This window comes from Podarcis pityusensis (genome assembly GCF_964106645.2).
Source record: "Podarcis pityusensis genome assembly, chromosome: 13".
NCBI classification, from domain to species: domain Eukaryota; kingdom Metazoa; phylum Chordata; class Lepidosauria; order Squamata; family Lacertidae; genus Podarcis; species Podarcis pityusensis.
Genome location: NC_138038.1, coordinates 16315631 through 16340488, shown reverse-complemented (window position 1 = coordinate 16340488; position 24858 = coordinate 16315631). Strand labels below are relative to the sequence as shown.

At 46.8% G+C, this 24858-nt stretch overlaps 1 protein-coding gene and 1 long non-coding RNA gene across 4 annotated transcripts in view; one reads left to right on the top strand and one right to left on the bottom strand.

The window, feature by feature from the left end:
• The window catches only part of LOC308460642, a 31578-nt gene extending 26362 nt beyond the window's left edge, over positions 1-5216 (bottom strand). The window contains exon 1 of the long non-coding RNA XR_013978676.1: positions 5049-5216. This is a non-coding gene — a long non-coding RNA (uncharacterized lncRNA). The remainder of the gene's footprint in view (positions 1-5048) is intronic.
• The window catches only part of LOC308460490 (RNA binding protein fox-1 homolog 1-like), a 44340-nt gene that overhangs the window by 5334 nt on the left and 14148 nt on the right, over positions 1-24858 (top strand). Inside the window, exons 1-5 of one of the 3 annotated variants that reach the window (XM_080976972.1) lie at positions 8672-8791; positions 9907-10128; positions 20629-20772; positions 21691-21744; positions 23922-24014. In XM_080976972.1, coding sequence (XP_080833098.1) covers positions 9943-10128; positions 20629-20772; positions 21691-21744; positions 23922-24014 — 477 coding nt within the window. In that variant the 5' untranslated portion in view covers positions 8672-8791; positions 9907-9942. Of the gene's footprint in view, positions 1-8671; positions 8792-9906; positions 10129-20628; positions 20773-21690; positions 21745-23921; positions 24015-24858 lie in introns of those variants that run through there. The other 2 variants (XM_080976971.1, XM_080976970.1) reach the window with 2 other exon arrangements.

The window sequence follows — 24858 nt, the reverse complement described above, 5'->3', positions numbered from 1 at the left end:
TTATCTTTGAAACGGCTTAACATTTCAAAAAACTTGGATTGATACACACACACACACACACACACACTGAAAACCAACGACTATATCGTCAAAAGTATTAAAACACAACCTAAAACAAATTAAGACAACAATTTACAAACACATACATATATGCTGTAAGCTGCCCAGAGTGGCTGGGGAAACCCAGCCAGATGGGCGGGGTATGATGATGATGATGATGATGATGATTTCACATGAGATCATCTGCAGGAGTATCTTTGCTCATTCCCTGAATTGGTGAAGCTCCTTTGACAACAATGAGAAACTGAGCCTTTAGTGTCATTGGCCCAGTCCTGTGGAACACACTGCCACTTGAAATTCAGTGGGTGCCCCCTGTGCCAACTTGTAAACACCTGCTGAAAACTTTCCTATTCTGCCAGGCCTATGCAGGCAATTAAGAGTACATCCCCTCACAGATGTCGATTGCTGTTTGCGTTTAATTTCTTTCTGCTTTTAATTTGTTCTTTTTCACTTCCTATGATTTTATTGTCTGGTTTCATGTTTTTATATTGTTGCAAACTGCTGTGATTATATATATATATATATATATATATATATGATACAGTGGAATAGAAGTATTTCTTATAGATAAATAAAATAAATGCAAATAAAAAGGAAACCAGAGGGTTCTAACATGTAAATCCGGGTCCAAGCCTGCCTGAGCAAAACGGCAAGCCTTCACAAGACCTCTCAAGGAAGCAACTAATGATTGCTGCTTCATGTATAGCAAATAAAGGACTTTATGAGAACAAGACTGGTGGCCTCCCTTTAGCAGGGGTGCCCAAACTTTTTTCAAAGAGGGCCAGATTTGATTAAGTGAACGTGCGTGAGGGCTGACCAAAGTTGTTGAGCGTTTTTTAGGATTTGACCCCAATAAAGAAACTGCCACAGGGGCCAGATAAAACCTGCCAGGGGGCCGAATTAGCCCCCCAAAACGGACTTTGGACATGCCTGCTTTAAGGTCTTCCATATTCCCCTGGTGTGGCTGTGAGGAACAGCTCAGAAAATTCCCCTTCTGGTTTGATTCACTGCATATTAATTCCAGAGCCTTTTTGCTGGTCAAGTGAGTAGTCTGAAGACAAACGTTGAGTTAGTATCAGTTGGCTGAGCCCTTACTTTGTAGGCTAGCAGCCACACCAAAAGCAAGGCTACCTGGTCTCCTTCCTTTCTTAGGGCACAGAAAACATACTAAAGCCCTGAACCTCAATAGTTTGGGACCAAGTCTCTTGTAAGCTGAATAACTGCAACTTACCATATTTGTCCATGACAGGAGTCTAAGTGGGGTTACTATAGTTTCCCCAGGTGATTTAAGTACTGGATGGTGTGGCAAAAAAATTTATCTCGACGTTATTTCTATGTCAGCTCCAATGTATTGGCTGGATTACTGAAATGTGCACCAGTTGTGACAGGCTCTAGTTGCAGCTAACATGTCAAGATGTGAGGAGTCACCACCCAGGTGTGCCCAGTTCTATGTCTGCAGATCCACTGCAAAAGTCATATTAAAATAACAGTAATTTTCATGTGAACATAACCTGCTGCTCCTTTTTAAAGCTGTTGACAGTTCGTGGGAGACCCTGTTCACTTTTTAGCATCACGGTACATAGGAAGTTGCCTTTAGCTCAACAAATATTGTCCACTCTGACTGGCAACAGCAGCTGTCCAGGGTTTCAGAGAGAAGGGTATTTCCCATTGCCTGCTATCTGAGTCTTTTAATAGGTGGTGTTGAACCTGGGAAATTCTGCATGCAAAGTATATGCTCTGTCGCAGAGCTGTGGCCCTTTTCATAGGCCCCAAACCCATAAACCTTCTGCCATGGGGGAAAATTTTACGTTTTAAGTTCCCCCTCTGGACACTGAGATCCAGCTCCAAGGGCCTTCTGGCGGTTCCCTTATTGCAATAAGTGAAGCTACAGGAAACCAGGCAGAGGGCCTTCTCGGTGGTGGCCCCTGCCCTGTGGAACGCCCTCCGATCAGATTTCAAGGATATAAAAAAGCTATCTGATTTTTAGAAGACATCTGAAGGCAGCCCTGCATAGGGAAGCCTTTTAACGTGTAATGTTTTATTATGTTTTCACAGTGGTACCTCGGGTTAAGAACTTAATTCGTTCTGGAGGTCCGTTCTTAACCTGAAACTGTTCTTAACCTGAGGTACCACTTTAGCTAATGGGGTCTCCTGCTGCCACCATGCAATTTCTGTTCTCATCCTGAAGCAAAGTTATTTACCCGAGGTACTATTTCTGGGTTAGCGGAATCTGTAACCTGAAGCGTCTGTAACCCAAGGTACCACTGTATATATGTTGGAAGCTGCCCAGAGTGGCTGGGGCAACCCAGTCAGATGGGTTGGGTACAAATAATAGCATTATCCTCCTTCTCCTCCTCCTCATTATTATTACTCTTATTTTTTATTAACTTCAGAGAAACTCAAAAGTGGCTTGCATTGTATTTGGTTCCCCGTCATTGGGATGGGGGCTAGAGGAGAAACTATCTACAGAAGTTTTTATTTTGTTTTGTTTTTAAAATACAAGGCTAACCTGGCTTCCTGCCAAAGGCACCTCAGCAATTCCTGGGCCTCAGAAAGATCCCTTGGGACTGGAGAGTAAATCTATTTATGATCCACCCCCCAATTCGGGCCCCTCTTGGGCTGTGACTGACAAGAAGGTGCTGTTTATGAAGTGGAGCTATTTATAAGACCTGGAAGTGGAGCCAGCATTGATAAGCAATGGCCTCCCGGGTGCTGCTTAAACCACCCAGTGGTGGTGACGAGTGTCTGTGATTTGCGCAGTGACGGGACAGGACGGTAGCGCATAAACCCAGGGAACAGGCTGGAAGGCTGGAAAATTTCAGCTGGTTATTTACTCCCTTTGTTTCCTAAATGAGGAAAAGAACTTCATAGGAGACAGGTGGCTTTTTAAAGCGCCTGACTCTCTCTCTCTCACACACACATGAGTAATCTGCTCCTCAGATTAGAAGCACTCTCTCTGACATGTCTTCTCATGTGCAGCTCAAGCCTTTAGCTCCGAAGGGAAGAAAAAATATTTTGCACTCAGGTTTTTAGTGAAGGGCACCCAGTCTTGGAAACTTTCACAAAACTGTCAAAAGTGTCCTAATTATTGCAATGCTAGATGGCATAGGATGCCCTAAGCTCCTTCAGCTGTGAGGAGGGGAATTCATGGCGAGGGGAGATTTATCTCTTGATGCTACCGAACTCTATGCTGTTCAAGGGAGCTGGACATATTCCCTCCCATTCAGTGTGTTTAAGGCAATTTTAAAGCAGGGGTTGATAACTTGTCCTTCCAAGGCTGTTGGGCTCCAACTCCATCAGCCCCAACTAGCATAGCTCTACAGGTTAACCACTCCTGTTTCAAAGCATCAGCCTGGGTGGGAAAGCCTAAAACAATATCTGAAAAGTTGCCCGTGATTTTAGAATGTTAATGCAGGATGGAAAGTGAAAGAACAAAGGGAAAGTGCACTCCAAGTAATGTAAAAACTGCAGAGTTGTGGGTGTGAGAGGGGGCAAGGATTAACACACACCCTCCCCTGGCTGCTATTTACCCTACAGGAGGAAAAACATAAGATACAGGCAAGTGTAGTTTGGCCCAATAGTGATACAGCTGAGGCACCAGTTAGTTTCTCACACAAATGGAAATTCTGGAGTCCCATCTATCTTGCAAGTTATTCCCTCTTCAGAAGAACAGCAGAATGCTCATTTTCACCTATATTTACAGTGGTACCTTGGGTTAAGTACTTAATTCGTTCCGGAGGTCCGTTCTTAACCTGAAACTGTTCTTAACCTGAAGCACCACTTTAGCTAATGGGGCCTCCTGCTGCCGCCGCGCCGCCGCTGCACAATTTCTGTTCTCATCCTGAAGCAAAGTTCTTAACCTGAAGCACTATTTCTGGGTTGGTGGAGTCTGTAACCTGAAGCGTATGTAACCTGGAGCGTATGTAACCCGAGGTACCACTGTATATGGTTCTTTAATTTAGCACTTCTCCTGAACTCTTGGGCCTGACATCTCTTTCTGAAGCTGTAACCAAAGTCCCACAAAATGCATTGGCTGGAACTTTTGTTTTCTTTTCATCTGGAGAGTATATTGCTTCAGACAATGGGCAAAGAGCCCTCCTTTTAAAAATGCCTCCCCTTCTGCTTTCTATATAACTTGTTTTATTATTACAAGATCTCTCTGATACCGAACACGCCCTCCAACATTTCTCCGATGAAGATAGGGATGTCCCGTTCCTTAACGATAATTTTACTATGTATACCCCACACATTTTACTGGGTTGCCGCAGCCATTCTGGGCAGCTTCCAACTTATATAAAAACATAATAAAACATTAAACATTTTTTTAAAAAAACCTTCCCTATACAGGATTGCCTTCAGACTGTTGAGGGGCAGGGGCTTGGATGACTCTATACCCTCCAACATTTCCCCAAAGAAAATAGGGATATCCTAAGGAAAATTGGGACCTTCTGGGATCAAATCAGAAAGTGGGATGGCTTCTCTAAATCAGGGATGTCCCTGGAAAACAGCGACACTTGGAGGGTCTGATCTAAGAACATAAAAAGAGTCTTTTGGATCAGGCCAATGGCTCATCAAGCCAAGCAGATGCTTGTGGGAATTTTCTATGTTACGAGTTTGGTGTATGTGTGATACGGAGGGGTGTTCAGTTATTGAGTCCCCAAATGTTGTCTTCAGTGCCGCAGCACAGACCCAGATTTCCCACTCCAGTGACAACTCTTCATTTATTTGCTATATTTATGTAAGGTTGGCTAGTAACCCTGTTCTACAGATAGCTCACTAACATACAACGATAAAATGCTATCAAAATGCAATGGAATAAAATAGCAAAATCATAAAAGGATAACTTGCAGCCTAAACATTTTCAGCAGAGAGAATAAAGCCAGATGACTAAAAAAAATAAATAAATTTACACGGCACATAAACCGAGCCTCAGTGCATGAAAATCACAGTTTGTTTTTAAGGCTTGGGAGAATAAAAATAGTCGTCACCTGGCAATAATCAGCCATTCTGATTTGTTTATGAGGCGATTATGTGACAATGAGCTTTCATCCTCCATTCATCCTGATTTGCTTGTGCGGTTGTTTATACGTCTTCTTCTTAAGTCATTCATTCATTCCATACTTTTCAGTGCATTTCCCCATCTTTTTCTGAACATCTTAAAAAGTGGATTTGCTGTGCAAGAGCAACAGAGCGCTTTAATCCACTTCAATTGTGCACTCGGTATGCACGTCAACCCCTCCCACATGGCACCTAGAATGACCATAAAGAAGGCAAGAGCCTCTTTAAATATCTCAAGTTAAGGGTAGGTATAAGTGAGCCAAAGCGATCTTTCAGACATCCTGGCTCCAAATCAATAAGGGCTTTAAAAGCTAAGATCATCACTTTGAATTGGGCCCAGAGCCATGGAAGCTGATAAAATGTTGGTGTCATCATGTGATGTAGATATGAGCAAAGTCACTTAAATAACACAGATGGAGTCCAGGAAGCAAAGTTCAGAGGAACTGAAAAGCTGGGAGGGGAAAAGACCAGTGTATGTTTCGAGGAGAAAGAGAGATTTTGTCTTTCTTAGTTCAGGCCTTGTACATAGCATGAAGACATTCAACTAAACATACAGAAGAAAACCCTCCCGGAACTACATAGGCAGTCAGAGTATGTGCTACCTCGGTGGTGGTATTATTATTATTATTATTAATTGAATTTACTGTATTTTTCCGTGTATAAGACTATATTTTTTCCTAAATTTTTGAAGTTTAAAATAAGGGGTCGTCTTATACATGGATAGTGCATAGTGCATTTTCTTAATTTTGAGTCCCCACAAATAAGGGGTGTCTTATACATGGGGGCATCTTATACATGGAAAAATACGGTATATACCGCCCTATATACCCGGAGGTCTCAGGGCGGTTCACAGAATAAAATCAAAATATAAAACCACAAAATATATAATCAAAATAAAAACAACAACCCAATAACCCCCTCCCCCCAAAAACCACATTTTAAAAGGGCATATGATGTCAATCAAATCAACCAAAGGCCTGGTTAAAAAGGAACGTTTTTGGCTGGCACCTAAAGGTGTATAATGAAGGCGCCAGGTGAACTTCCCTGGGGAGAACATTCCACAGACAGGGAGCCACTGCAGAGAAGGTCCCGCTCTCATGTTACCACCCTCCGCACCTCTTGAGGAGGAGGCACATGAAGAAGGGCCTCAGAAGATGATCTCAGGGTCTGGGTAGGTTCATATGGAAAGAGGCGATCCTTGAGGTATTGCTTTCCTGAGCCCAGTAAAGTTCATGTCACTCTGCCTGGTTGCTAAGCAATACTTCCACCCCTCTTGGTTAGCTGTCTTTAACACTAACAGAATTAGCACTTATGTAAGAAGCTGAATGATCCCTGCTGATCCACTTCCAACAGGAATTGGCCAGTCCAAGCAAACCATCTTGCAGCCCTATTTTGAACCACCTGATGTTTCCACACCTTTTTCGAACAGCGCATTGCAAGAAACTAAATGGGGAGTAGCGAGAGCATGGGTAATTGTGGCCAGGATCCAGTTATGGCCGTGGCTGGGCAGATCAGCAAAGGTCTCGGTTTCTTCTACACTGTCTGACAGGGCCAGCCCAACCATGAGGCAAGGTAAGGTGACCACCTCAGGCATCAGGATCCACAGGGGTAGCAGATCACAATGTAGATCTTTATTCCGATGTAGATCTTTATTCCCTGCCCCCCTTCCTGATGCAGATCTTCACTCACCCCTTTTTCCCTGGCAGGGAAGTGGGTGCCCTACATGCCAAAATGCATTGGGCCGGCCCTACTGTTTGGTAGGACAGTGACATGTTCACATAAAAGCTCCCCATCCCATCTGTCGCAAGCTCTAGCAAAGGAGATGTGTGGGAATTGAGGCTCTTGAAGATAAAGTCTGATTTGATGCAAGGATTTTGTGCTTCAGCCCTCCTCAAGCATTGTCCTTCACAGGAGAAAATCATGTTGGCAGACAAATCCTACCATTCACAGCATATTTAAAATATCATTTAAGAAAAAACCAGAAGCTTTCCTTCTGGGTTTAGTAACGGGAGATATCCCCAAAAGTATGAAAAATACATTCCTATACTGTACGCAACAGCGCTGCCAGGACCTTGATCGCAAAAAATTGGAAAGGGGAACAAGCCCCAACAATAAGGGATTGGCAGAGCAAATTTTGTGAATTGATAAATATGGCAAAATTGACCGCAATTATAAGAGGAAAATCAAATCAAAAAATAAAGAAAGAATGGAGTTGCGTAAAGGAATATATGGAAAAACATTGTTTTGGTAGTAAAATATTGATATGAAGTCTAAGATATCACAAGGAGAAGTGACAGAGTAATAGGCATAACAGAAACGGTGGTATAAGATAGCACAAGAACACAACGAGAGAAGTAAAATTTAAAAGGAAAAGTCACATATAGGTGTAGGGAAGTCATTTTTACTCTTTTTATGTCATCTTAATTTGTATTGATTATTCTATCTGATATGTTGATTTCTGAAAGAAAAAAAATCACAGCACATTTGTGTGTGCATTAATGCAAATTCTGCCAACAGTTGTACAAACTTCCAGGGACTGTATGAGGGCATCAGGGACACATAGTCAAAACAGAGCCTCCCGCCAAGGATTTTGTCAATCAATTATCTTTTTAACCAATCGAATACGTGTAAATACATTTGCATCTCACCAGAACCTCAGTACAAAATATTTCTGCATTGCAGGGAGTTGAACTAGGTGATGCTAGTGGTCCCGTCCAAATCTTCTGTTCTGTGATTCTATAAATGCCTTTTTGAGATGTTGAAAGAAATGTGAGACAACATACAAAAGCTATCACGTAATGCTTGAAGGAAATTCCACCTTCAATAGTTTCTTTTCGAATGCCGGTTGACACAGTGGTGCACCAGAACCAAAACAGCACCATTGTGTATGTGTGTGTAGTGGCTGCTGTTTGGGACCAGAACAGGGAAGTTCTGAGTTCAAATCCCCACAGCTCTGAAGCATGCCCTCCCACTCACTCTCACCCTATTATAAAGATACACATGCCCTTTGGAGAAAGGGTGGGACAAGATTAGAATGTAATACATGTGACTTTAACTCTCAACCCCGCCAGTTAATCAACTCAAGCTTTTGTTGATTAATCCTCCTAATTAAGCAAGCTGAAACATGTAGCCCGAATAATGCCCTTTGTGCTAACAGGAGTATCGTTTGCTTTCTTCAGTCTGAGATGCCAGTACACACCCTCAGATTCCTAATATCTTCATACTACCAATGCATAAACAACCTGGTCCCTTCTAGGACTAAGCCCTTGGGCTCAGATTAATCCTTGCCCCTGCCGTTGGGACAGGTGGGGCAGGTGCGTGGGCCACAGGGGCTGAGCCTGCCTGCAAACTGCAGATTCCAGCGAAATCTTGCAGCTGTCTTTCTTCTTTATCTGCAGCCGGGTTTTTTTTTTCAAAAGCCCCCAAACAGCTGAAAGACAAAGAGAGACGGTCCAGCAACTCCAAATAAGGGCTGAGGAGGTGTTGATAAGAGGCTGGCCAATGGGAGAGCCTGCGCCTGTCGCGATTTCTCCCCATTGGCGGAGGGGGAAGCACAAGGGATGCCTTTATAGTCCTGGGCCAGGGGGAGAGAAAGGGTGTGCGCATTTTTCCTGAGCATCTTATCCCGGCAGAGACTCTGGAAGGTGCCAAGGGATGGGGCCCGTTGGCGTAGGTGGGTGAAATCTTGCAGGCTGCCTCGCTGTTATGATAAATTGGGGTGAGGTTTGGCTTGAGAGCCTGAGCTCCCATATAGGGGGGGGGGGGAGAGTGTAATTGGTTCAGGCAAGAGCAGCAACGAGATGAGACTCCGGGGTCCTCTGGGAGGAAGGAGTGGGCTGCTTATCAGATTAAAGGTAAAGGGACCCCTGACCATTAGGTCCAGTCGTGGATGACTCTGGGGTTGCGGCGCTCATCTCGCTTTATTGGCCAAGGGAGCCAGTGTACAGCTTCCGGGTCATGTGGCCAGCATGACTAAGCCACTTCTGGCGAACCAGAGCAGTGCATGGAAACGCCGTTTACCTTCCCGCCGGAGTGGTACCTATTTATCTACTTGCACTTTGACGTGCTTTCGAACTGCTAGGTTAGCAGGAGCTAGGACCAAGCAACGGGAGCTCACCCTGTTGCGGGGATTCGAACCGCTGACCTTCTGATCGGCAAGTCCTATGCTCTGTGGTTTAACCCACAGCGCCACCCGCGTCCCTGCTTATCAGGTTAGGGGTGGGTTAAAAGTATGTCTTTATTCCTCTATTGGAAAGACAACTAGTCAGGATAAATGGAGGCCTGGGTTCCCTGTGAACAAGAATTGTGGAGAAAAGGATTTATTAGTGCTGGATTTTAGGATATTGGGGATGAATGATCGGGACCTGCCTGATCCAGCTCTTGCCTCCACCCATATCATTGGACGACCTTAGGCATTTTTCCCTTTCTCTTTCCATTTCCTGCACGCTTTGGATTATAATAGTGTCCTACCTCGCAGGGGTGTTGTAAGAGTTATTGAGACAATGTCTATAGGTCCCTGAGGAGGAGAGCTACATACTATTCTGATACGTTGTCTTTGGGACAAAGGATACTGAAAAAGTCTGGAAAGGAGAGCAGCGTATTAGGAAGGTGGGTGGACGTGTTGTGAGAGAGGAATTGGTGCTTAGCAGTTGCGGGGATGGAGATTGGTGGCTGAGCCAGCTCTATCCCCAGTCCTGCTTGATTCTGCAAAATGGCAGCGATTGCTCCCCTCTTCTTCACTGCTCGCAGCTCCTAACTTTGTTGTCTTTCTGCTCTTCCTGCCTTTAGGGTAGTCCAGATGCAGCGGTACCGCCAGCGGATGCCATGACACAGACGTTCCCAGCTCAGTACCCTCCGCCGCCACCCCAGGCCCGGCTGCCTCCGCAGTACCATCTCCACAGCACCCCTTCAGAGTACCCATCCCCAACAGCGCCGGATCACAGCCTTCGTATCTTCCCCGAACAGGGAACGGCTGCGCCCGAGCCCCTGCCTCTGCCCCCACCGCCTGCGGTAAGTGATGGCTGAAGGTCTGGCTGGCTTCACTTGGGCAAATGGATGGGGAATTGTGGGTGGTTTGGGGGTACGGTATTTTTTTATTTCGAGGGGTGTGTTATGGGTACCATGCATCGTAATGGCCCTGATTCCATTTGTAGCATTTCTCCGAAATTGTTCAGGAGCTGGTTCAAGGATCTGGAGCCCCCTTTTTGTTATAGGACAAAACCTGAATGCAGGAAAGAGTTGCATTTTACTTCCATCTCTTCCTTCCTGCCTCCACATCTTGCACCCCAACAGAAGCTGTGTGGGGCAGGGCTGATTTTTCTTCAGGAGCCTCAGTTCCAGGGTTCTCTGGGAAAAGAGTGACATCTCTTGGGGGTTTGGTGTTCGGCAGGTGGCTTTTCTGAAAGGAGAGGGGGATCTTGGGATTTTAGAAGGAGAGTAGATTTAAGACGGGTGTGTGCTGGGCTTGCAGGACTTTGCATGGTCATGGTTCACCACAGGGGCTGCTTTTAGCCCTTTGGATTCTCAGGATTGAGCCCTGACACCTGTGAAGCATCCCTAACCATGTGCAGAGAGTGGCGTCTTATTCCACCCTCACGCCATGAAGCAAACCATTACCAACTCCTACGTCTGAAAAGTTGGGGGGGGGGGGAATGGACTCCCAAAGCAAAGGACAGGCTTATGGGACAGGCTCAGACACCGAGGCTGTTCATTTTAGAAAATTAAACACAGGAGAGGCACCGGATTTCTACAAGAGGTTTTGTGCATTTTTGTTTCTGTGCTCATCTGTTTGGACTTCCCTTGGCCACAGCCCCCAAATCTTGGAACAAACAAGGAGAAGTGCCTCTGAGCATGTGTAGAATGTGCTTTTGGTCAACTACTGAACAACTGCTGCTTGTTGACAGCAGAGAGAGAGAGAGAGAGAGATATTCATGGGACCTAATAGTTATCCCCCACCCCAAAATAACCACTGCCCTTTCCTCCTTTACCTGCACCAGACACCCCCAAACTCAGCCCTCCAGATGTTTTGGGACTACAACTCCCATCATCCCTAGCTAACAGGATCAGTGGTCAGGGATGATGGGAATTGTAGTCCCAAAACATCTGGAGGGCCGAGTTTGTGTCCTATCAAGACTCTACCTATGGTCCTTTCCAAACCCATTTTAGTAGCTCCTTATAGATCTGCTTTCCCTGGTTTTCTCTTGCAGCGATGCCCTTCGCCATCTTGTAAGTGCTCAATTTTTACTCCTCCCTCATGGCTGCATTGTACCTGAGCACAGGACTGGAATTTACCTCAGTACCAGTAAAGGTTGGCTGAGGTTTGAGGTGGCCCTAGGCACAATGTCTTCTGCTAAGCCCCCTCTTATGTTGGTTGGCCCTGATGGTCTTATCTGATATTGGCAGCCGCCGCCAGGTGGTTTGGGGCTGCCATTTTACATTCCCATGATGCCCCTGATGTAGCATCATTCCAGGACATTGAGGGAAATTAAAAATGGCAGCTCCAAGCCATTTGGGGTGGGTGGGTGGCCCTGGGCAGGTATTAGTTCAGCTAATTGCTGCCCATGTCCTGATGTTGGGCCTAAATGCCAGGGAGCCACTTCTTCCCCTCCAGATACTGGAGGAGCTTCTTCCTGAAATAACAACATGTCTTTTAGAGATATCATGTGATGTAACATAGCTCTCCCACTGGAATTTCCCAAAGTTAGACTTCTGAGGAAGGATAAGATTAGTGTGAGGAAGAGAGACCAATGGATATTCTTCTTTTTTTGGTGGACCAGAGGCTTTAATAAATAAAAAAAAAAGCACTTGCACACAGAGATGCTGACAAAGTCATCTCTTCATCTAGATAATTACTGAGAACAATGGAGGTTTCCCTCTGCCCCACTGTCTCTCTGATGCTACTTAGGCATGTGTGGAGGAGTTGTGAGGTGATCATAGGGGCTAGAGACATGGACTCTCTACTGATGACTTCCATTTCTTTTCATACCAATCTGTGCTGCAGATGAAGGCCATCATTTTCGTTCTCTGCCCCCAGTTGCAGAATCACACCATGCCTCATTGGTTTCTTACTTTTCATTTAGGATGAAAGTAATAAAATTCCGAATGTGGGGAGTTTCTTCATGGAGAGGTGTGTCATGGAGTAAGATCTTTCTGACATGGCAGAAACTCCCGAGTTTATGTTTTCAATTGCACCGTGTTGAACCTTCCTGAGATGTTTCACTAGTCTTGCCTAAACTCTCTCTCGCTTCTCTCGAAATCACCCAGATGGCTTAGCCAAGCAGGAAACACCATATTCACAGCAAGCTGAGGTCAAATCTGGTAGCAATTTTTACTGTGATAGGAGAAACAGGAGTACAGTGGTACCTCGGGTTAAGTACTTAATTAGTTTCGGAGGTCCGTTCTTAACCTGAAACTGTTCTTAACCTGAAACACCACTTTAGCTAATGGGGCCTCCTGCTGCTGCCGCGCCGCCAGAGCACGATTTCTGTTCTCATCCTGAAGCAAAGTTCTTAACCCAAGGTATTATTTCTGGGTTAGCGGAGTCTGTAACCTGAAGTGTATGTAACCTGAAGCGTATGTAACCCGAGGCACCACTGTGTTATTCACCTGGGTACACACCACACATTCAAAGCACCTGCCGAAAGATTCCTGGGAACAGTAGCTTACCCATCACAGAGCTACACTCACAGAACCATTAGTGAACTACAGTTCCCAGGATTCTTTGTGGAGAATAGAATTTGCTCTGCAGAGAGGGGAATATTGTGTATGGTGTGTGAGAGGAGATCACAGCTGCTTTGCTCCTCCTCATTTGATCTGATGCTATGCCACACAGAACCAAGCCAATGTTTGGCATAGCGTGCCTCTGAACCTGAACTCGTGGTTTGGCTCTCTCCAGACTAACCCCAAAATGTAACCAGGTTTGTAGAGAAAAGTACAGGTCTATTATAAATCGCATCCACACCATACCTTCAAATCACTCTTATACCACTTTAACGGTCATGACGCACCCCCCCCCCCGTATAATGGGAACTGTAGTTTGCCAAGGGAGCTCAGAGTTAACAAACTACAGTTCCCATTATCCTTTGTGGGGGAGCCATGACTGGGAGCACAACAGGGCCTGAGGGTAGCTGGATGCTGTTCAGAAGTGGTGGGGAAGGGGGTACATGGCACAACTGTTTCATATTATGTGAGCTCTCATGCTTAGTGCCCACACATAGCAGAATGCTGGACTGGCAGTCATTCTGAGGCGATAGAATGGACTCCACCACATACGTTTATGGAGAAGGTGGGCAGAGGGGAGAGGAAAACCTACCTTTAAATAACAAAATGCCTTCCTGCAAGTAGGATATTAGCACTGTTAAAAGTTGCCTGGTCTCTTCTCTTCGATGTGCTAGGTTTCATATTTGCATGGCTTCCTTTTTAATAAGAGAGCACTCCAAAATGACACCCACACCCCGCAATCTGAATTAGTATGGTCCACTTTGGCACCTCAGGATTATGCCACCTTCTTCCTCTGCATGTGTAGACCCGGCCTTACTGCTCATGCAGAAATCGACTCACGCGAGCAGGACGTTGTTGTGGAAGATTTCAGATTAGAACAACTCCTGACTCTTGCTCCAAAGGAAGCAGGGTGAGGCTCACTTCTCCCATCATATGCATTAGATGGATCTGCCCTTCTTTCCCCCACCCTTCAGGGCAATGGCTTCCTCCCTCCTCTCGCCTGAGCCAGTTACCCTCGAAGAGATGGCCTCTCTGCCCATATTGGGTAACACGTTTTTTCGCCGGCCAGGACAGCTGCATCGCACCCCCTATCAGATTCCCTGTTCTCTCTCTCTCCCCTCCCCCCCCCACCCCTCCCTCAACTTTCACCATCTTTGCTGGCAGCTGTTTATCTCCACATGGGAGACAAGTGGTGTGTTGCTGAGAGCCTCATATCAAGGACACTGTGCCCTCCAAGAGACTGTAAACAGACAATTTGGTGCCCGAGGCAAAAAAATAAATAAATCCTGACGGATTCCCTTTCCGTTCCCTGGTGGTGGCAGTAGTAGTAGTAGGAGCTCTTATTGACCACCACCACCAATTGTCTAAAGTTTAGCTTCCAAACTGACAGTTGGCTGCTTTCCAATGGCACCCCAAAATCTACCACGTGAGGTAAGCCTTAGAGTAGGGCTGGACTAACAAATGCCCTCCCTCACAGAGTCCTGTGCCGTCATCCCCTGCCTCCGCCCCCAATAAAGTTGCCATCTGTCCAGAATTTCTTTTTTAAAAAACTGGCCTCTAAACAACTGCAGAAGCTGCAGAAGTCAACAGGTGAAGTTTTTCCAGGGCCAAAAAACCCACCATCACCTGCTGATTCCTGCAAACCAAACTGTTGTTTAGGACGCAGCTGCTGGGGCCGATAAATTGGCAGCCCTACTTGTCAATCTGGTTGTGTCTGGTTGTTTCACGTCCAGGCAAACCCTGATCTATGGTTCTCTCGTGCAACCTAGATTACAAATTATCCCACAAACTCTAATCCTGCTTGGCTATCTGCCTCCAGCTTCCCTCCTCGGCCACAGCTATAGGGTCCCCCCATAGCCCTGTTCCTCTGCCTTTAACGCCAGCTGGGCATGCAGCAGCCATCAGGTGAAGCCTGCATGTTCTTTGTCACCTCCTAATGCCTGCACATCAAATCAGAGCACAACATAGAAGCCGGTAATAATAATAATCAGTGCTTTTTCTGGGGGTACACAGGGGTATGTATACCCCTAAACATTTTGTGAATCTAAGTTCATTTTGTGAATCTAAGTTCGGCCTCATTGAGGGGCAGTATTTCAATAGAGTAGGAAAATGAGAGTACCCCCTAAACATTGGTTTTTGGAAAAAAGCACTGATAATAATAAGAATTAATGGCTGCTTTGGTCTTCAGCCTGACAATACCTGCCTTTCGAAGGAGCCCTTAGAACAGGCACCCTCAATCTGCCGCCTTCCAGATGTTTTGGCCCACAACTCCCATGATCCCTAGCTAACAGGACCAGTGCTCAGGGATGATGGGAATTGTAGTCCAAAACCTGCCTTAGGACATATTTCATTATCTGATGTGGAATTATAATGTTCAATTTCACATTGCTTACTGTGTCCAGCTCTGGGTTGCTACCACCCCATGTATATGTTTGTAGCTCACCTTACTTCAATTGCAGGTGCTTCCACTCTTCTACTTCCAAGGTGAGCAACACAGAGGCTAAATTAGAGGAGTGGGGAGCTTTTTTTTTTTTTAGCTCATTCCCTAGTGGAGAGCCTTCGAGAGTGGGAGGCATAGGAGGGAGATGGGTGGGGCCAGAGACAAAAGTGGGTGGAGCCAAGGCTGTGGGTCGCACTTTTGGCACAGTGCGATTCATTCCGTCTATGCCCGTATTTCCCAAAGTGGGTAATAATGCGGCAGCTAGACTGGTGACTGAAGGCGGCCGCCGAGACCACATAACACCTGAATGACCTTCATTGGCTCCCAATATGTTTCCGAGCACAATTCAAATTATTGGTGTTGACCTTTAAAGCCCTAAATGGTCTCTGCCCAGTATACCTGAAGGAGTGTTTCCACCCCCATTGTTCTGCCTGGACATGGAGGTCCAGCTCTGAGGGCCTTCTGGCGGTTCCCTCCCTGTGAGAAGTGAAGCTACAGGGAACCATGCAGAGGGCCTTCTCAGTAGTGGCACCCGCCCTGTGGAATGCCCTCCCATCAGATGTCAAGGAAATAAACAACTATCTGACATTTAGAAGATATCTGAAGGAAGCCCTGTTTCAGGAAGTTTTTAATGTTTGATGCTTTATCGTGCTTTTAATATTCTGTTGGGAGCCGCCCAGAGTGGCTGGGGAAACCCAGCCAGATGGGCAGGGTATATTATTATTATTATTTCTTATGCTCCCTGGGCGGCGCTGGAACCATCCGGGGGCATTAGTAGCATCAGGTGCAATTGAGGAGCATTGAATAAAAATATAGGGGGGGGGGGGTGGAAGCATAAAGAAGAGAAGAAAATTTTGAAAAACGTTCATACATGTTTCATTTGTTGCGTAATGACGCTTACCGCCAGGTTGGGCGCCGTTGCGGGACAGTGACAGCGTCTCCCCTGGGTCCAATGGTTGCGCTGGAGTCAAGGGGTTTTCGATTTCAAGCTTCAAGGTGTCTTACTTACGAAACATTTTCTTTACAGTGTTGTAGGTAGAAATATAGATACATAAAAGAACGCAAATTTGTCACTGTGGCATTGTTTGCTCGCTTTAAAAGTTGGATTTTAAGAGGGGGTGCTGAGTAGTGGGTTCCCCCCCTCCCCTGTAAAGGGGGTGGTAGGCCAAAGAAGTTTGGGAACCTCTGGTCTATGCAAAAGTCAAAGTGGTGTCTCTCCAGCCCTCACCCTGCCAAGCAAGAGGCAGCCTCGCAGTTCCAGGACATCCCAAAAGTACTTGAGGAGAATGTGGAGCAGGGCAGGTGAACCATGTGGTCTGGGGAGGGGAAGTGTTGTTTGGGAGGGGTGCAGCCCTGGGAGATCCCCATGGGTCAAACAGAGGCTGCCACCACTACCCTATGGGCATGAGATTCCCCAGCCCTGCTTTAATGTCTGTATGTGTCTCTCTTCTCTCCCCCCCCTCCCCTCCCTTCTCTCTCTCCCTCTGCTGGAAAGCCTTTGCTAAGTGCCAACTGCCAAAGGATTCCTGGTCTGTAGCAATTCCTACCCCCCACTCAATGACTGTGTCTTTCCCGGACTAGGGCCTTTTCCTGGGGGTGTTAACAGCGACGGTTCGTGGACCTCTCCCATCAAGCTCAGGTTTTTGTCCCAGGCATCTTGGACATCCATCACGTTTCTCTTGTTCTACTCTCATTAATACATATGAATAGTTAACCTCTTACTCACTGTGCAACTGCACCTGCCTGTCTTCTCAGCCTGACACCTCCCCGCCCCTACCACTCCTGTGCATTTGACCCTTCCAGCCAAAATCGGGGAGGTTTTAATCCCTGTTGAACTTGTCTTTATGAGCAAAGAGTCTGCGTAGCATTTGATGGATGCATCCAGCTTTTTTTGGGGGGGGGGAATTGTGGAGTGTATTGCCAGGGTGGGGGGGGTGGGATGGCAGAGGGTTGTGGGTGGGGATGAAGCAGCGGAAGATGGAAGACTGGCTACTGCCTGGTGGATTGTTTGCATTTGTGAGTGGCTGGAATCGCGTGTCTTGTTTTTTTTTTACTAGCAACATGAGGGTGCTCCTTGCTGCGGGTGCGGCATGCTCAGAGGCCGGCACACTCCCTGTAAGCATGCCAACACAGAGCGGGCGTATTGTAGAGCTCTCCACACGTCCCACAGATATCACTGTTTATTTTGGAAGGGCTGTTGCAGCTCAGCGGTAGAGCATCTGCCTCATGTGCAGGTGATCTTGGGTTCGGTTCCTGACATCTCCAAGCAGCACAGAGAGAGACTTCTGCCCGAGAGAGCCGCTGTCGATCAGGGTAGACATCACTGACCTAGATGCACCAATGGCTCACACTCGGTTTAAGGCTTCTTTTCCCTAAAATGGAATGTCTGCATGTGGACAGGCTGAGGGCATGGATCATTGCCAGCAGAGACTCCTAACTTTCACTGGGGCGGAGAGCAGTGGGTCAGAACGAGACACGCAGGTTAGCAAAAATTGTCCCTAGGCATCGGTGTACATGCATGCTTCTTCCTCGTTGCTTCTGAAGATTGTTCCCCTCTAGCATTTTGTCTCAGAGACCAGTTGCTTTGAAAACAAAAGGAGGTTTTGGCCACAGAAGTGGCCAGGAGAAAGGGCTCAGAGGAATCTTTATCTGAGCCCAGTTCCCTCACCACCATTGATTCCCAGGGACTGTGCTCGAATGAAACTTTCCTGAGCACCACCAAGCTGGAAAGGCAGCTTGTGGGAAGCATTTCCTTAGTAGAGAGAAATGGAGGGGAGGCGAAAGTAGCCTCTCCTCAGCACTTTCTCCACTCAAAACGCACAGCCTCCCAGGGCTACTTTTCATTTTATTTTTAAAGGGGCTCAATTGGTATACCAAAGGTATAGGTAATGGCTGGACAGAGTCTAAGTTGTGTGCCCCACATGTTCTTCCAATGCGTTGGGGGTGTCACCTGTACCCCTTTCCTGTGTCTGGACTGTACCATTGTAGATGGCAGCGAGGAGCTCATATGATGGAATGCTTATGAAAACCCAACAAATCACCACACAGAGGAAGTTCAATGTTGCGAAGAAGGATCCTAGCCTTCCTTCCCCCCTGGACAGGCTAGTTTTCTTTGAGCATGAATGCATTACTCTTAATGCGCAAGATTGCATGTGGGAGCTTCCCATCACGCACCGTTGACATGGCAGAGTCCAGACACAGTTTACGGCCTTATCTGCCGTTTCTAAGAACAAAGCCACAGAGCCCAGGCTTCTTTGGCGATTAGCAGGTCAACAGTGAGACTTCGTGCTCCACCAAGCCTGTTTGGACATTCCTGCCTTCCTTGTCATCGCAAGGAGGCTCTGGGTGGTAGCACATGCCCCAAACAGGGCCTTCTTTGCCAGGCTGTATCAGGAATTTCAAAGACAAGTTCAACTCTGTCCCCCTGCCGGATTAATTGCTTCTCTCAGGCTCTTCTCTCTCTCCCCCCCACCCTTTGGCACTTAAAAGACGTTGCAAGAGAGGCTGCCCACACCTCGGCCGTGGCCTTGGAATGTTGCATCGTGGTGATTGCATCGTGAGTCGAGGGGGACCATCTGCATGGAGAAGAGGGGTGGTGGTGTCCGGTTTGGGGTCCCCCAATCTTCTCCACAAGGTTTCTGTGAATCGTGCCCTCTCTCACCTGGCCCTGCTTCTTGTCTCCACTAATGTCCTTCTGTGTGTTGGTTTGTGTCCATCCTCTCCATTAACCCAAGCCAGAATGTTTTGCTGATGCATTGGGACATCTGTCTTTCCCCTTCTGGTTGACCAGGAAAAGTTTGGGAAGAAGAAGATTGGCCCCATCTTCCTTGCAAAGAGAGTGGATCTGATTTTGGGGGGTGGGATTGTGTAGGAAACAAGGAGGGGATCTGGCCCTCTCTCTCCTGAACTTTCATGCCAACAGACAAGATAAACAAAAATGACCAAATGAATTTGTGGAATTAGCAATTGTGTGAATTGTTTAAGAGTAAATATAGCAGATGGGGGAGCCCAGTCCTGAACAGAATTCTGGCAGGGGAGCTTCAGAAATGAATTCTGCCCTTTCTCACTTGATATTCACACAATTGCAAAATGTGTGACAGGTGTCACATTGAGTTGGCCTCCCAGTTTCACATGAATCCTTCTGCAGATAAATATACCAGCTCTTTCTGGACAGCACCACTTTAGGTTTCAAGGGCAAAGGAGTTCATGACTGACTTACCCCCTCCATTTAAGAAAATTTATCTGCATATGTGGTGCTGGCGTGCCAGGCAGAAAAGCAGGCCAAAAAAAAAAAAGCTTCTCTTTGATCTGCTTTCCCCTCCAAGGGGAGTGAGTCTAGTTCTTGATTTTAAACTATCTGAGAGAACACCCATACATCTAAGGAGCTTCCACTTGAAACCTGAAATGGTGCTGTCCCAGGAAGACTGCACCATTATTATGGTTATGTATTCATCTACTATACTGCCTTTCTGCTAAAGCACTCAAGGTGGTTCCTGTTTTGAAATAATGGTATACAAGGTAATAGACAAACAGTGCAAAAGGAAAAGAGGAACGGGGAAGGAAGCAATAAATAAGTCAGTTTGGGGATTTCATAGTCTCTCATGATTTCTCTCTATGAGCAGATTGGCCCTTGCTTTGTCTAAAGCAACCTTTCCCAGGCTGGTGCCCTCCTCATACTTTGAACTACAACTCCCATCAGCTTCGGCCAGCATGGCCAATGGTCAAGGATGATAGGACTCTGAACCCATTACACATCTCCTTGGCCACTGTGAGAGCAGAATGCTGGACTAGATGGGCCTTTGGTCTGATTCAGAAATGGTCCTTCTTATGTTCTGGCTGGTCAGAAGAATGGATAGTACTAAGGCTAGACAGAGCAATAGTCTGACTCAGTGTGAGGCAGCTTCAGATGCTCAACGTTGGGATGATGCTGGTTGCTGGCATCTGATGTCTTGGACACCACTTTCACTACACACATATACATAGGCCACACCTGCTTGCTTTCTCCTGTACAGAGATCAGAGCAACAGAGTAAACGTGCTACGAAGATGCTGCTGAATATCCCCCCACCCCATGGTACCCAATTTCCTCCCACCCCATCTTGGCAACAGTTAGACTCCATAGACTGACGTTACCACACTGCGAGTCTCTGCACATCCTCAAGACCACTTGCACATGAACTGGAGAATGCCCATTGTTGGAACTTGCCCAGCTCTGACCACCTTGTTCTGCCCATGGCACGACTTGGGGGTGTTATGCTCCATGCCCTCTGTGCAGGTGTTGCAAGGGGAGGGTTGCCTCAGTGGTGTTTGTGATCCTGCTTCTTTTCCTCCTTGCCCCACCCCTCCCCACAGCAGCCGGAAGAAGCCCCTGCACCTGAGCTGTCCCCCGAGGCAGAGGAAGCAGAAAGCAGCGAGAACAAGGCCCAGCCCAAACGCCTGCATGTGTCAAACATCCCCTTCCGCTTCCGTGACCCAGACCTGCGGCAGATGTTTGGGGTGAGTCTTTCCTCTACTCTGCTTCCCTCCAACCTGAGTTGTGTCATGTGATGCTTTTTGTACGCAGTGATCTTTAATTCATCCTCCTTGCGGGTCTCTAGAGTAGGGAAAGTTCAGGGCTTGGTCTGGAATGGGTGTGTAAGGGCCCTTCAGCATCAATGGGCCCTGGGCAGCTGCCCAACATTGCTGGATGTTGACACTGTGATGCCAACCCCAGCACTTTGCTGGATTTGGAGGTCTGGGGTGGCATGGTCATATTGCAGGGGTGGCTGAATCCAGTGGCATAGCGTGGGGGAGGTTTCCCCAGGGGCGGTTTCCCCAGGTGCAAAATTGTTAGGGGCACAAAATTCCAATACTCGGTGCTGTGCTCTTCTGTTGCTGGGTTCCGTCGAAAATGGCTTCTCCATGCAAACCAGGAAGTGACCTCTTCAGACAACAGAACAGCTCTTCTTTTCTTATCTCTGCAGCTGCGATCTCCTGGGTGACGTGGATGCTGTTAGGCAGTTGAATGTGAATGCATAGTCTGCTTCCTCCCCTCCACTGTGTGGCTTTGGGCACTGGCAACCAATGCTATGTCACTGGCTCAATATGTAGCCCTCTAGATACTGTTAGACTCCAACTTCCACCAGTCCCAGCTGCATGGCCAATGGCCAAGGGTGATGTGAGTTGTAGACCAACAAAATAGGGAAGGCCACAGGTTCTCCACTGTTGCCACATGGAATGCATAAGGAGATGCAGGTGCCATATTTCTGCTCAGGGAAAAGTTATGTATCCGGCCATGCTGGAGGATGGCTGAGTTGTAGGGGAAGCACTAAGTTTTGTATTAGACACTGTCATAAATTCGTTACGCACGGTTTCTAGGGCAACAGGCTGTGTATTCTCTATGTCAAAGACTGACTTTTCCCCTTCCCCCCCTAGCAATTTGGAAAGATCCTGGACGTGGAGATCATCTTTAATGAGCGTGGCTCCAAGGTATGGAAATGCTAGCTGCCAAGAAGGGGTGGAGAGGTGTGTGGACAAGAAAGCCAGGGTCTGCTGGGCAAAGCTGAGCAATTTCTATGCCAGGGATGGGAAACCTCTGCCCCTCCAGACATTGCTGGCCCGTAAATCCCATTGTTCCTGGCCACTGGCCTTGCTGATGGGAGTTGAAGTCCAACAGCATCTTGAGGGCCACAGCTTCCCCATCCTTAGTCGATGGTCTCACAAACACACTGTACAAGTGCAGGATTTGATGTTGATCAAGTGGCCAACTTGGTGCCTATGGGAAGCCCACAAGCAAAGCTAGAATGTGGTAGCACACTGTGTTGCCCTCTCCCCATTAGCAACTGGTATCTAGTAGCACACTGTCTCTGAACATGGAGGCTCCATATACCCCCTATGGCAGAGGAGCCACTGATAGCCGCCTACTCCACATTTCCCCCCCTAGGTAAAGGTAAAGACACCCCTGACCATTAGGTCCAGTCGTGACCGACTCTGGGGTTGCGGCGCTCATCTCGCTTTATTGGCCAAGGGAGGCGGTGTACAGCTTCTGGGTCATGTGGCCAGCATGACTAAGCCGCTTCTGGCGAACCAGAACAGCGCACAGAAACGCCGTTTACCTTCCTGCCAGAGCAGTACCTATTTATCTACTTGCACTCTGACGTGCTTTCGAACTGCTAGGTTGGCAGGAGCAGGGACCAAACAATGGGAGCTCACCCCGTCGCGGGGATTCGAACCGCCGACCTTCTGATCGGCAAGTCCTAGGCCCTGTGGTTTAACCCACAGCACCACCCGCGTCCCATTTAATCCCCCTAATCTCCCTTTAAAGCAGTGTTTCTCAAACTCCTTATGTCCTCCATCTGGACGAGCAAGAGGCGTTAACAGAATCCAAGAACACATTCCAGCCAGGCAAAAACACTCAAGGGGAGAGGACAAAGCAGGGTTGGTAACGGGTGTGCAGTCTGGAATCTCAAGGGCCAGGTAAATTATGAAAATCTTCTCCTTTTTTTCCAAATTAATTTTTATTTGGTATTACAAATTAAAATTAACATTCAAAATCACAAATAAAAACAAATACACAAGATACTCCCAAATCTTTGGACTTCCCTCCACCCCTCCCTGGGTTCCGTACTTATCCTTTTCTACTGCATATTTTAAGTCACTCCAATTATTTGATTGTCCATTACAGGCATAGGCAAACGCCGGCACTCCAGATGTTTGGGATTACAGTTCCCATCATCCCTAGCTAACAGGACCCAATGGTCTCCAGATGTTTGGGACTACAATTGTAGTCCCAAAATCTGGAGGGCCGGAGTTTGCATATGCCTGGTCCATTATATCCAAAGTCCTTGTTACATTACAAGTGTCCTGCTAATGAATTTGGCTGTTTACAGTGGCCTTCCAAATACGAAATAAATCTCCCCCCATTCTTTGTTAAAATTTTGATCTTCCTGGTTTCTGATTTCCCCTGTCATTTTTGCCATCTCTGCGTAGTCCATCAACTTGGTCTGCCATTCCACTCTGGTAGGGACTTTGCCGTCTTTCCATTGCTGGGCTAAAAGCATCCTGGCGGCATAATTACCTGGCAGGGGGGACACCATGATCATGAAGATCATGTCAGGATTTCAGCCTACTCTCGAGTAGGACCCTGGCAGAGACACATGCCCGACTGGCATGTTCCGTCCCTCCTGGTCAATCGTTTGGGAGCTTCAAAAGCTTTCTTCAACCTGAACATCACAGTGACCGATGCCAACCGACATTGGCACACTTAGGGATCCGCAGAGTTTGCGCAGCATGCGCGTGACAGACCTCAGCAACTCAGCATGTTGGCTAATCTACTTTATTTACATATAAACATACACGGAGCACTGCAACATGGCTCCCTTTCTCTCTAGCATTAGACAGCAAAGAGAAAAAGAAAAAAGGACAATAGTCCCATTTCATGGAACACAGTAACACAAACATCCTGTCTCCGTCACTTCCCACTCTGTGGAGTCAAAACATGCACTGTCAAGTGATAGACAACAATCCCATGACTGCAATCATGGAGCAGGAATTCTAACATTCTGGTAGGTATCTTGCTGTCTTTCCATCGCTGGCCTAAAAACATCCTGGCGGCATATTTACCTGGCAGGGGAGACACCATGATCATGAAGAATCTTCTCTCTTAGGGCTTTGGCTTTGTCACCTTTGAAAACAGTCAGGATGCTGACCGGGCGCGGGAGAAGCTGAACAGCAGCATTGTGGAAGGAAGGAAGATTGAGGTAAGATTTTACCGTGTTCTCAGCATAAATGCCTGTGTGCATTTCAGTACCCTCATGCTATGGGCTCTTGCCTGGGAGCTTAAGCTGCTGGAAGGGGAAGATGCTCAGTCCCTAAAAAAAGGAGGTCCCTTGATCAGTGAACACCATATATCCTAATACTGAACTAAATTTTCCAAGTGCTCGTCCTTGTACCATCCACATACTAAAGGGAAATATCAGCGGGAGTCTTTTTGCAGAGGTATATCTAAGAAAAACTTCTGGAGAATCCCCCACAGCCTTAGTTTTAAAAACAATAAAAAACTCCTATCTTTAGTAGTTGTTGTTTTGTTGTGTAGTGTTTTTAATGTTATTTTAGTTGAGTTTATGTAAACTGCCTTGGGACTCATGTGCAGTGCCAGATTTAAGTATAAGCTAAACAAGCTATAGTTTAGGGCCCCACTCTCTTGGGGCCCCCAAAAAAATGTAAAGGAAAAAAAATCTGGATGTACATTTCCAAAATAAAAGATAAAAAACAAATAAAATAAAACCTACAAAGAGCAACAGTGTTTAGTGTTGTGTAGGCTCCTATGATGTAAGTAATGGGCCCCAACTGCTAGCCTGCTCCCTAAAATATCACTGGTTTGCTCATTTCTATATATAGGGTGCCTACATTCTTCATGTGCAAATGGCTTTAGATACGTATTAGGTCCATCAATTACCATATAGCATATATTCAACATAAAAACCAGTGACAATTTGTTGTTGGCAAAGGACAGCTGGACATATAAAGGGCCCCATTACCTGTAGTAGCTTAGGGCCTCATCAAACCTAAATCTGGCCCTGCTCATGCGGAAGGCAACTCCTT